Below are 11,414 nucleotides of genomic sequence, written 5' to 3'. Positions count from 1 at the left end.
GCTGCGTGAGATATATCACCATGCTCCTAAATCGGTATTGTGAAATGCATGGAACTTATTTTATAGAAATAAGTTTAAAAAGAACGTTATTATAAATTATAGGAAAAGTTAATCTAATAACGAAAACAGGTTGCTGCTTTCACTACCATATCTATTCGTTTGGATTTGCACCACTTTCCAGTTTTATACCTTATTTCATGTGGATGTATTTCTTTGAGCTTTCTCCAAGGGGAATGTTATTTGCATATACAGCATGCACTACCATCTCAATTATTACTCCAAAAGAACTAAGGAGCCAGTGTTGTTGTGGTGGAGCGCATAAAGCTACTGCCTGTGATACTGGCATTCCACAAAAGCACCAGTTAAAGTTTTGGCTGTTCCACTTACGACCTACCTCCCTGCTAATGGCCTGGGAAAAGCTGCAGATGGTCCAAGTGCTTGGCTCCCTGCCACTTAAATGCAGCTCCTAGACTCAGGCTTTAACCTGGCTCAGGGCTGGCCATTGCAGCCATCTGCAGATGGCAGATGTCTCTCTCTTTCATTCTCCCGCTATTTTTGTCATTCTTTGAAAAAAAAATATATATGTGTGTATATATATAAAGAGGCCCTCTACTGAATTCCTAGCCTTATATTTCCAATTTCCTGTCTCTACATGGGTTATTAAAAAGCACAGTAAGTAAAATATAACCTAATATGAACATGTCATTTGGCCATAAGGCTTTTTTTGGTCTCCATTGCTGTTAATTGAATTACCATCTAGCTAACTTCCCAATCCAGAATACTAGATTCACTTGTAAGTTTAACCAATTTTCATATCCTTTCATCTCCCATAGATGCAAATCAATTTGTTCCTGTTTGTCTCCTTTCTCTATTCTCATTGTATCATCTCTCAGGAAAATTCCAGGAATCAGGCAGCATATACATGCTTTTAGTATCAATGTCCTTAGTGTGAGCCTCTGCATTCTTGTAAATAACCTAATGTCTAATCATGATTCTACTAATTATATTATAGCACTCTGTCACACCAGGTTGAAATTCCAATTACCTTTGCATAACATTCAATAGTGTTATCATTTTCCTTTATCTACCTGTACAGCCTCATTTACTAGTTTCTCTCCATACATCCAGAGCTAATTCTACCTCGACAAGCTACTTGTTGAAGTATACGTAAGTTTGATCTTAGTCAGATCAAATCAAATTAACTTTGCAATATGAGATCATTTTTATTAAATCTTTGCATTTGAATGCATTTGGTAAAATTGGGAAAGCAGCTAGTAATTTTGCCAGACATTAAAATCAGTCTTTCTCTCTCTCTGTATGTGTGTGAAGCACTCATTTGTTTTTTATTTCCATTCATTTCAGAACTGAAAATCCTTTTGGCACATTGAGTTATTTACTGTCTCTGTTAAGTGCATATTGAATTTTTTTTTTTTTTTGGATTTTGGGAATCTTCCATGGCCACATATGTGACTATATAAATTTAACATGATTGGAACCTAATGTAGAAAGGAAAAAATGTAATAGAATTTTATTGGGGTGGGTGAGTTGGTTACTTAAAGAAGAATGGTTCTCCTGGGATCTACTGGTGTGTAGGGGTGGTTGTTGAAGGTGAGAGAAGTTACAAAGTGAATTAGTGGCATCTTGGGAGAAGTGACTTAATCATGACATGCACTTTGAGTTACTGTTATCAGAACTTGGGCCATCATTTGCTGCCTTCCAGGTGCATTAATAGGAAGCTGCATCCAAAGTGAGGAGTAGCTGGAACTTGAACAGGTACTGTAATATGGAATACAGGCCTCCCAGGCAGCAACGTAATCTGCTACAACATAAAGTCAATCCCCAGTGCAAATTTTGATACCTAACAAGATTGTCTTTTAACGCTTTTGTCCCCTTACATTTAAAAATGATTTTATCAGCTTGTATAAAGTATCAAACTGAGATTTTTTTTAATTGAAATTTTCTGTTATAGTTTTAGTAAGTTAGAGAATTGACACCTCTCAACATTGAGGCTTTTTAGTAACATAAGTATTTCCTTTTCATTTGGGTTATAGTGTATACTTGTAACATTTATTTCTGTCTCTTGCTAACGATGGTCATCCAGTCTGATATGTTTAAATTTAAATCTGGTTTTATCCTAGTTTTCCTAAAAAATGAAATCCATGTTCTTTGGAAATAACCAGACATTTAAAAGTTAATTGTATTTACGTTCTGTATTAACTTGTGTATTTATTGTTAACTTTTTAGTGGGTGTCTTAAAATATTGACATCCATTGCATCTTTACCATATTTCAGTATGATTATATATCCTGGAAATAAGTGAAGCTTACAAGGCATCTCTTGATTTTTGTGACATATTTTTATGTATATGTCACAAAACACTGTGAAGCCTCTCAAAACACTACCTAGTTTTAAAAACAGTTCATAGCTTCTCATTACTACCTGTTTCACTTTCCAATTGATGAGTAAGCACAGCTGAGAGGCAGACGTCTCCCAAGTATCTTGTTAACTGCCTTGGGATATAGTTTCACAGAGATCTAAAGTTGAATATCTGTATCTTCATACTTAGGCATGTCTCCAAATTGTGAGTTTTGCCTAATGGAGTTGTCTTACTATCTGATAAAATGTCCATAAACATTTTTAGGTAATTGGGACACTAAGGGATAATTAGTTTGGGCAAAGCAAGAACAAAAAAAATTCTCAAATTGTAGAAATATATCTTGGTCTGAGGAAGAAAGCCATTGAATCTACTCAGCTAAAATACTGGTTACCTTTTAAGGAAAGGGGTTCCAGGAAAAGTCTACATGTAGGAACCAAGGGGCCACCAAGAAAAGCAGCTTCTCTTTTTGTAGCATTTTAAACTGAGAAAGTCACAACTATGGGCTGGGAAGTCTTGGGGCTCCCTCGCCCTATGGGCAATGCTTGTGTGTGTGTGTGTGTGTGTGTGTGTGTGTGTGTGTGTGTGTGTGTGTGCGTTTTCTGTCCCTGTATCTCCTTTGAAAGGTGTGTGAGTGAGGAAGATCTCTATTTTAGCTCCTACCTATCCATGACCATCTACATTTAGGCATTGAATTTAGATATAGGTCCAATTGTTTTGGCTCTACCTCTATCAATTCTTAGTTAACAATTAATACTTCAGCCTTGATTCATGCCAGATTTTTCTTCCACTAAAACTCTCGTCATCAGATGACTTATGCCTTCATTGTTACAATGTGAGTTATGCACTGACTTGTTAGACCTAAGCAATTTTGACAATATTAGACAACAAATGGTGAAAGATCTTCACAAGGCCAAAAAAAAAAAAGTATTTAGAACAGAGTTAAATATTCATGGGCAAGGTTAATATTCATGGTAAAGCTTTTTGAAGATTTTAGAAGAAAGGGTGAACTGAACCCAGAGCAGATTTGTGGGAAAATTCTTATGGTGGAAAGTCAATTTGTTTGCTTTCAAAAGCAGTTTAACGGATGACCCAAACAATTGCAAGAACCAGGTAAAATGATAGAAGATAGTAGATACTTTCAGGAAAGAAAAAAAAAATGTAATGAAGGAAATCTGATTTGGAGCTTTTTGATTTATACTTTAAGGCAGGAGCTAGTTTCGGATAGAAGACTAAGATTTTGAAATGAGTTTTCTATTTATAAAATTATAGGCTAACGTTGTTCTATTAATTGTTGTATTTCAAGTCTTTATATGTAGCCTATACCAGAGATAATAAAAGTTGTGTCTTTTATAAACATTGTGTTATAGAAAGTTAACATCTATTTGATGCATCTAGATTACAAATTCTTCCATGTAATAATCTTATAATTAGAGATGAATTTTCCCCCTTGGAGTCTCCAAAAATACATATGGATACATTTTCTTGACTACTAGGAATGAAAACCTGACTTGTTTTGTGTTTTTATTTTGCACAAAGCCTCATGAGGATCCACAGCAGGTATCAGCGCCAATCAAAATCTTGTACTGTTAAGCTCTTGATACGTTGCTCTCGCGGTCCTCTGTAACAGGTGTACGAGGAGGAGGTGAGGGAGGTGGTCTTTCTCGTTTTTTCTTACTCTGGGAAAAAAAGAATGTTTTACAAATCGTATCCTTTCCTAAAATCCTATAACAGGTATTAATTGTAAAATTGCTAGCAATACAAATGTTCATAAAGTTAGATCTTAAAGTGCCATTTATCCTATTTCTGTCCCACTTCCACTTCAACATACTTTGAGTCCAACTAAATGACACGTCACTTTTTGTAGTGAAAATATTCATGATATTCTTGAACAGAAATGAAAGTGCCAGCAGCTCAAGTACTCTACTCTTAAGACATTTAGAAGCTAAAATAAATAAATAAATAAAATATTTAGAAGCTATTTAATTTCTTGCCTCCTAGGTAAGCGTAATTTTGATTTTTTGGTAGTTATTCATTTCTACTTTAAGCAAATAAGACTGTATTCTATTTGTCTTCTATATATCTCAAGTTCCTCTTTTTTTTTTTTTAAAAAAATAGATACCTAGTGTCAATTTCTTCAATTCTTATAATTTTTGAATTTTATTACTCATTAAGTATACATCTTAGCTTATCACAATCTATTTCAGATGAATGGTGCTTTTAGTAAAATATGGCAACTTTGCTCCCGTATGGTCTTCTCCCCTCTGTTTTTGTGCTATTGTCACATAAGGCATATGTTTATATGTGTTATATGCCCAACAAAATAGTGTTACAATAATCATTTTTATCATTTTATGTTTTAAAATTAAGAAAAAAAAAACATTTCTTTGGAGCAAGATTGGGAACTATGATACGTGAGCCAAGCCTGGACTACTGTTTCCACGGTTTTACTGGAACAAGGCCTTTTGAATTCATATCTGCTATCATCTGTGATTCTATCATGCTAAAATACAGCTGAGAAGTTTTAACAGATGCAATTCAGTTGCTTATACAACTTTATGTTCTGGAGATTATCCTGGATTATCTCAGTGAGCTCAGTGAAATTTATTCAACTGTCTGTAAACAATTGATGAGAAGTAAAACCCCAAGATGGTTTGTGACAGTCCAGACAATAGAAAATGCCAACAGTAAGGCTAGGTCTTCCGAGACATTCCTGGGACATGTCCATAGCCTGACCTTTGCCATAACCTTGGGTTCTTGGAAAGTTCTGAAACAGAAGTGAGAATGCTTATCTCATTTCAGGATGAGATATTCTACAACTCAGGCAGTAAGCAGTAAAATGAGTGACCCAAATTTTGTATTTGTGATTTGTAAACAGATTTAAAAGGACTTGTTTGCTTTATCCCGCAGTTCCTACTGGTTGGGAAGCAACTCTTAACTTGGTTGCCACTAGGTGGGATGCGGCTCTTAATGATTGGCTAGTTTAAGGTGCACCACGATGTTTGAACTGATTAGGTATCTACGTTCTGCGCCTCTGCAGCTGATTGAATGATTCCTACCCCATACCAATGTTCTCTTCGTTGATTGGGCGATTGTTGCTTAAAAACCGCTGGGCACGCTGGTCAGGGCTGCTCCCGTCTTCCAGGTGTGATGGAATGGGCACCGTCCAGTGAATCAAGACTCCTGAGCTGTTAAGAATCTGTCTCTAACTCGTTTTTTTTTTTCAGGATAGATATAATCAACTCACAGCAATAATCACCTACAAAATTAATCTTCCTGCTACTCTATTTATGTGCGTTTGAATTTCAGCTGGCATCTCCTTCAGTTTAAAGAACTCTGTTGTAGGGTTTCTTATAAGGATTTCTGCAAGCAACACATTCTGTAGACATATGTCTTTCATTCATCTTCATTCTGAAGGGTCATTTAAAAGGGTTTCCCTTGTTTTTCAATCTCTTTTGTGCTGTTTTTGTGTTTGCTGATTTTGCCTTCAAAGTACAGCTTTAGGGCCCAGCGCGACAGAGTAATGGTTAAGGTCCTCGCCTTGAACGTGCCCGGCGCAGTAGTGTAGTGAGTAAAGTCCTTGCCTTGAATGCACCAGATCCCATATCGGCGCCGGTTCTAATCCCGGCAGCTCCACTTCCCATCCAGCTCCCTGCTTGTGGCCTGGGAAAGCAGTCAAGGACAGCCCAAAGCCTTGGGATCCTGCACCCGCATGGGAGACCCGGAAAGAAGTTCCTGGCTGCTGGCTTCGGCTCTGCGCAGCATCGGCCATTGCAGCCACTTGGGGAGTGAATCATTGGACGGAAGATCTTCCTCTCTGTCTCTCCTCCTCTCTGTATAGCTTCAATCTGTGCTTGAGCTCCCCTAGGAAGTGTTTGTCACTGTATTTTTATCTTCAGAATTTCCATTTGGCTTCTAAAAATGATTTCTGCATTTAATGTTTTTCTTTTTTTCTTTTATGTGTCACTGCAGCATACATGATTAAAACATATTTAATTCGGCTCTTCCAAAATCTTAAGTCTAGCATCCATCCCGCCTTCTCCCAAAAGATATGTATATATTCACTATTCTTGAAATTACGGGTCACCATTTTCTGTTTGCTAGTACATTTTGATGGTCTCATCTTCCCCAAGGAATGGGGGATACTGTTGTATTTTTATGAACTTGCTTTGTGTAAATTGTGTGGAGTAGGGTTTTTTTTTTCCAGTGTGTATTCTCTACTTACTCAACTTTTTCATTTAAAAAATTTCTGTTTTTTATGCCAGCTTCTTGGAGTCCCCTCCCTTGGTGACTGTAACAGGACAGCCAATGATTAATCAGAGGTCAAAATTAAGTGCATTGTTATGGTCTGACCTACGTTCTAGAAAATCCACATATTAAAAGCCCTGTATCTCAGGATGTCATTATATTTGGAGATAGGCTCTTTGCAGTGGTCATGGAGTTATGGGGTTGTTACATTAGGACGGCTGCCATTCCAACGTGACTGGCACAAGGCAGAACATGTGAAGACACAGGGAGGAAGCAGAATGGGAAAGGCTACAAAGACAAGGTGTTAAAGGCCTGACTTTGAACTTTGGGCTGCTAGAATTCTGACAAAAAAGAGTTCCGTTGTTTGAAACATATCATCTGTGATACTTTGTTATACCAGCTCCAACAAGGCATTGTACATATTAAGCCAGTTAAGACTTCTACCCTTTCCTAATGAATGACCAGCAAAGCTTAGGCGATTTATATATCTATGCTGACTTTTATTTTGCAAGGCCTGATCAGTCTGTGGTGAGTAGCTCACTAAAGCTTTCTCTGTTACCTTAGTGTGTGTGTAGCTTTGGATTCTTCCAGATCATAAGGGATAGTCAAGGCCCACTCTGTGTGCCTCGTTCTCAGAATCTTTCTGCCGACTTTCTGAGTGGTTATCGGTCACTTTCTTGACCCAACAAATTTTCTGATTTGTCAATCTAGTAGTGACACTGGCTTTATCTGCTCGTTTGCCACTGACATCACGAATGTTTTACTAACATCCAGGTCATGGAAATTTCTGTGCTATATTTTCAGCCCTCGAGTGCGGGAGGCTGTTGGTCTTTAAAGCGCTAAGTTAAGTTCATGCATAATGAAATGTGGGCAGTTCCAAGGAATGGGAGCAGTTCCAAAAGAACACATCAGATACATGTATGATTCCCCTGAAGTCCAGTGGATTTTCTGAAACTTAGCTAGTTCAGTTAATTTCTAGAGTCTGTAAATGTTTTCTCTATCGACATTTTAAACCAGTTTTATCTTTATTTTTGAAGATACTTTGTAGGGATATTTGCTGTTTTCTGATTCAACCATTTTGGAAGTCCTATTCGTTTATATTTTTCAAGTCCCCCATCTTTTGTTTTTGATGTAATTTCACAATTGCTTATGACTTTCACTTACTTCCTACTTAGAACATTCTTCCAAGACCATTCTATTTAAAATAATCATTGCTTTATTTCCTTATGCATTATTTTATAGCATTTTCCATTTCCTGACATTACTAGTATTCTCTCTCTTTTTCTTTCCAATCCAATGAGAGGAGCCAGAAGCCTCTTCTGGGTCTTCCATGCAGGTGCAGAGTCCCAAGGCTTTTTTGGGTTGTCCTCTACTGTTTACCCAGGCCACAAGCAGAGAGCTAGATGGGAAGCGGGGATTAGAAGTGGCACCCATATGGGAGCCCAGCATATGCAAGGCGATAATTTTAGCCACTAGGCTACCACACCCATCTTTAGACATGCTTTATAATGAGAGCTATTTATGTTTTCAGAAATTCATGTGAGAGGGCTGGGCATGATGGCTTAGTAGCTAAAACTTTGCTTTGCGTGTACCAGGATCTCATATGGGCACTGGTTTGTCTCCGGGATGCTTCACTTCGCATCCAGCTTCCAGCACTAGAGGATGATCCAAAACCTCAGGACCCTGCACCCACATGGGAGACCCAGAAGAAGTTCCTGGCTCCTGGCTTTGGATTGGTTCAGTTCTGGCCACCATAACCACTTGGAGAGTGAACTGCCATACAGAAGATCTTTCTCTCTGTTTCTCCTCTCTGTAAAACTGCCTTTCCAATCAAAATAAATAAATCTTAAAAAAAGAAATACATATGAGAAAGCAATATATGATCACAGAATTACCACCTGTGGATGTGGTATGTGGGTTTGATGGGTGCTTTAGAAGAGTGTCATCCTTGAGCTACATTTTTTTAATCTTTTTATTTACAATTTATTTTGTAATTTGCATTTATGTAATTTCAATACTTCATTTATTGTTTTATGTTTTCTATGTATAAGACAAATGAAAACATCAAGGAAATATCATAATTATATTTTCATTAGTTCTAAATACACTGGATCATTGCACTTTATTTTTTCCAGGGTGTTACTAGAAATCAATATTCCTTGACTTGCCAGAGAAGATTAATACTTACCAAGTGTGAACAGCTGCAGATTGAGTATGTAAGTGCAATAATAAATTCCAGTGGATAGGAGTACAGCAAGATGCGGGAGACTTCCCTCCCAAGTTTCTGTGGCCGGAACACAGAGAGAAATCAACACGAACAGGAAGGAGAGGAGGAAAGCACACACAGGGTTCATTCACTATTTAAGCATCTCTACTCCTTTGCTTTCTGCTTCACTTTTCCTAGTTTTCATTCTTCAATTAATCATCTAAGGCTTGCAGCCCAGAGCTTTATATTCAAATGTTCTGTCTTCACTTGTTACAACATTTTATTCCCAAAAGAACTTTACTACATTGGCCCTGGCACAATTATCTGATTTGTTCAATCAGTAAGATTTGAAACTCCTATATATAACAATATGGCTACTAAGAATTCTTTTTCCTTTATTCAAGCAATTCTTATTTTTTAAGTTATTAATTATAACTTATTTCAATTTCCACATAGTAATAAAATATCCCACATGATATTAATATAAAATGAAATGGATTAATGAGTGAATTTCAGGAGTTCAAAGAATATTTTATTTGGAACCGTAAAATGACCGTGACTTCTGGGATAAACGAAAACAGATCTTCACATTTCATGAAGCTATTTTTCGTACATTTGTGATAAGTAAGTGTTATGAATGGCAGTGATGCTTTGAAATACTGGCTGTGGAAAGACGGAATTTCACTTGAAATAGCCTAATTCTCTGGCATCTTCTCTTTCTCTTTTGGCTTACTTAATGTGTTTTGTAGGCAAGCTCTATGTGGTGGTAAAGATTTCAAGAAAGGGGCACAATGACATCAACACTTCTTGCTTTCTTGAAGTTTATAATCAAATAGAAAAGACAGGTGACATAGGGGTGACATCATGGTACAGCTACCCTGCGTCCAGCTCCCTGCTAATGCACCTGGGGAAGAAGCAGAGGAGGGAAGAAGCTCTTGGGCTCTGCCAGCCATGTGGGAGACCCAGCTGCAGTTCCTAGCTCCTGGCTTTGTACTGAGCCAGCCCTGGCCATTGCACTCATTTGGGGTGAATCAGAGAGTAGGAGATCTCTATTTATGTCTCTCCTTTTTTTTCTGACATTTTTCCTTTCAAATAAATAAAACAAATCTTAAAAAAGAAAGGCAAGATATAAGTCAATATATGATAAAATTAAAATGGAGAAAAACTTGGTGACTATAAGAAACATGAGGTTCACTCTAACCCCTTAATATCTTGGAAGGTTCCTAATGATGTAGAACAGTTGAAATAAGGATAGAACTGAGAAAAATGGATGGGAGAAGTAATAGTCAAGGCAGCTTAAGAATTTTGTTTGTTCCTTCATAAATCATCTGTACTAGAAATAACTTAATCACACAAGCTAAAAGTGTGTGAAAATAGTTAAGAAACTGAGACATACAGTAGAACCAATAATAAAGCTAAAATAAACACTACAATGGCCTATAATTCATTAATGTAAGCAGAAAATGGAATCACAGAAACACTAAATGTTTGGAGGAAATGAAGAACAGTTTCTGAGTGCAGTATTTATTCATGTATACATCAAACAGTTAAATTAGAAGAAGACTTCAGAGGATTTGAAATGTCAACATATGGAATTCTGATTTAATTAAATTATCTGGCAGAAAGAGTCATAACATTTTAGCTGGAAATATTGTAGCCTCTCAGCTTGCAAGATTTTAGAAAGATATTTTCCCCACATTCCTTAACTTATAAAAATTACTATTATTTTCAAAATCTTCATCTGGAAGTGACAAGATGTCTGACACAGCAACTCAAATTGGAAAATAACAAGTCAAATTATAATTAGTTCTTGACATGTCACATAAGCTTATGGATCAAGTCAGTGACTTTTCCTGCCTAAATCAATCTGGACTCTTCCTTGAAACCAAGGGATGGGGCAGGTGTTGCACAGTAAGTGAAGCTTCGGCCTGGGATGTCTGCATCCCCTATTGCACCAGTTTTGAGTTCCGTCTGGCCCAGCGAAAGACACTGCTTCTTGCAATTAAGAAGGAAGCAGCTGATGACTTAAGTGCTTGTGTCCCTGTATGCCATGTGCAGAACGAAGATGTAGTTCCTAGGTTTTGGGAAGTGAATCAGTGGGTAGAACTCTATATTTCTCTTTCTTCCAAATTAAAAATACAAATTTCCCCAAATCCAAAGAAAATCCAAGTTCATACAAAGTTAAATAGAATACTGTTAATTAGTAGAAAGAGAAGGGGTAAGGGATTAAGTCAAGGTAGTAAGCCCAGAGACTGAAACAAGAGAATACTGCAATACAGTGTGCTTTTGAGGAGGTAAATCATTTCCATTGCATATATGTTTAGTTTGAGATAATGACAGAAACATACCCAAGTGGGGAAATCAAGCTGGCCATTACAGCATGAGACTAGTTTGAGACAAAGAGCAGAGCATTTACATTGACATTTCTCCATTTTACACATATGGGAGTGAAATTTAAAAGCTTCCTTAAGTGTTACACACAGTAAGTGAATAATTAGGCTAGTATCTGAGTAAAATTGGGTCTAGTTCTAGAGTCTAGATACTAGACATTTTGCTATACAATAGTGTTTTAGAAATATGTAATTT

At 37.0% G+C, this 11,414-nt stretch overlaps 1 protein-coding gene across 4 annotated transcripts in view; it reads right to left on the bottom strand.

Annotated features, from left to right (window-relative positions):
• Positions 1 to 3,887: 3,887 nt before the first annotated feature.
• MS4A13 (membrane spanning 4-domains A13) overlaps positions 3,888 to 11,414 on the bottom strand; it is a 40,642-nt gene continuing 33,115 nt past the window's right edge. For all 4 annotated transcript variants that reach the window (XM_041004052.1, XM_041004053.1, XM_041004051.1 and 1 more), the window contains 2 exons: positions 8,811 to 8,906; positions 3,888 to 4,053 (listed from right to left, as the gene is read on the bottom strand). In XM_041004052.1, the coding sequence (XP_040859986.1) occupies positions 3,964 to 4,053; positions 8,811 to 8,906 (186 nt within the window). In that variant the 3' untranslated portion in view covers positions 3,888 to 3,963. The remainder of the gene's footprint in view (positions 4,054 to 8,810; positions 8,907 to 11,414) is intronic.

This window comes from Ochotona curzoniae, unplaced genomic scaffold, assembly GCF_017591425.1.
Source record: "Ochotona curzoniae isolate NIBS_2020 unplaced genomic scaffold, NIBS_Ocur_1.0 scaffold_3171, whole genome shotgun sequence".
Taxonomy (NCBI): domain Eukaryota; kingdom Metazoa; phylum Chordata; class Mammalia; order Lagomorpha; family Ochotonidae; genus Ochotona; species Ochotona curzoniae.
This window is presented reverse-complemented; position numbering and strand designations above follow the sequence as displayed.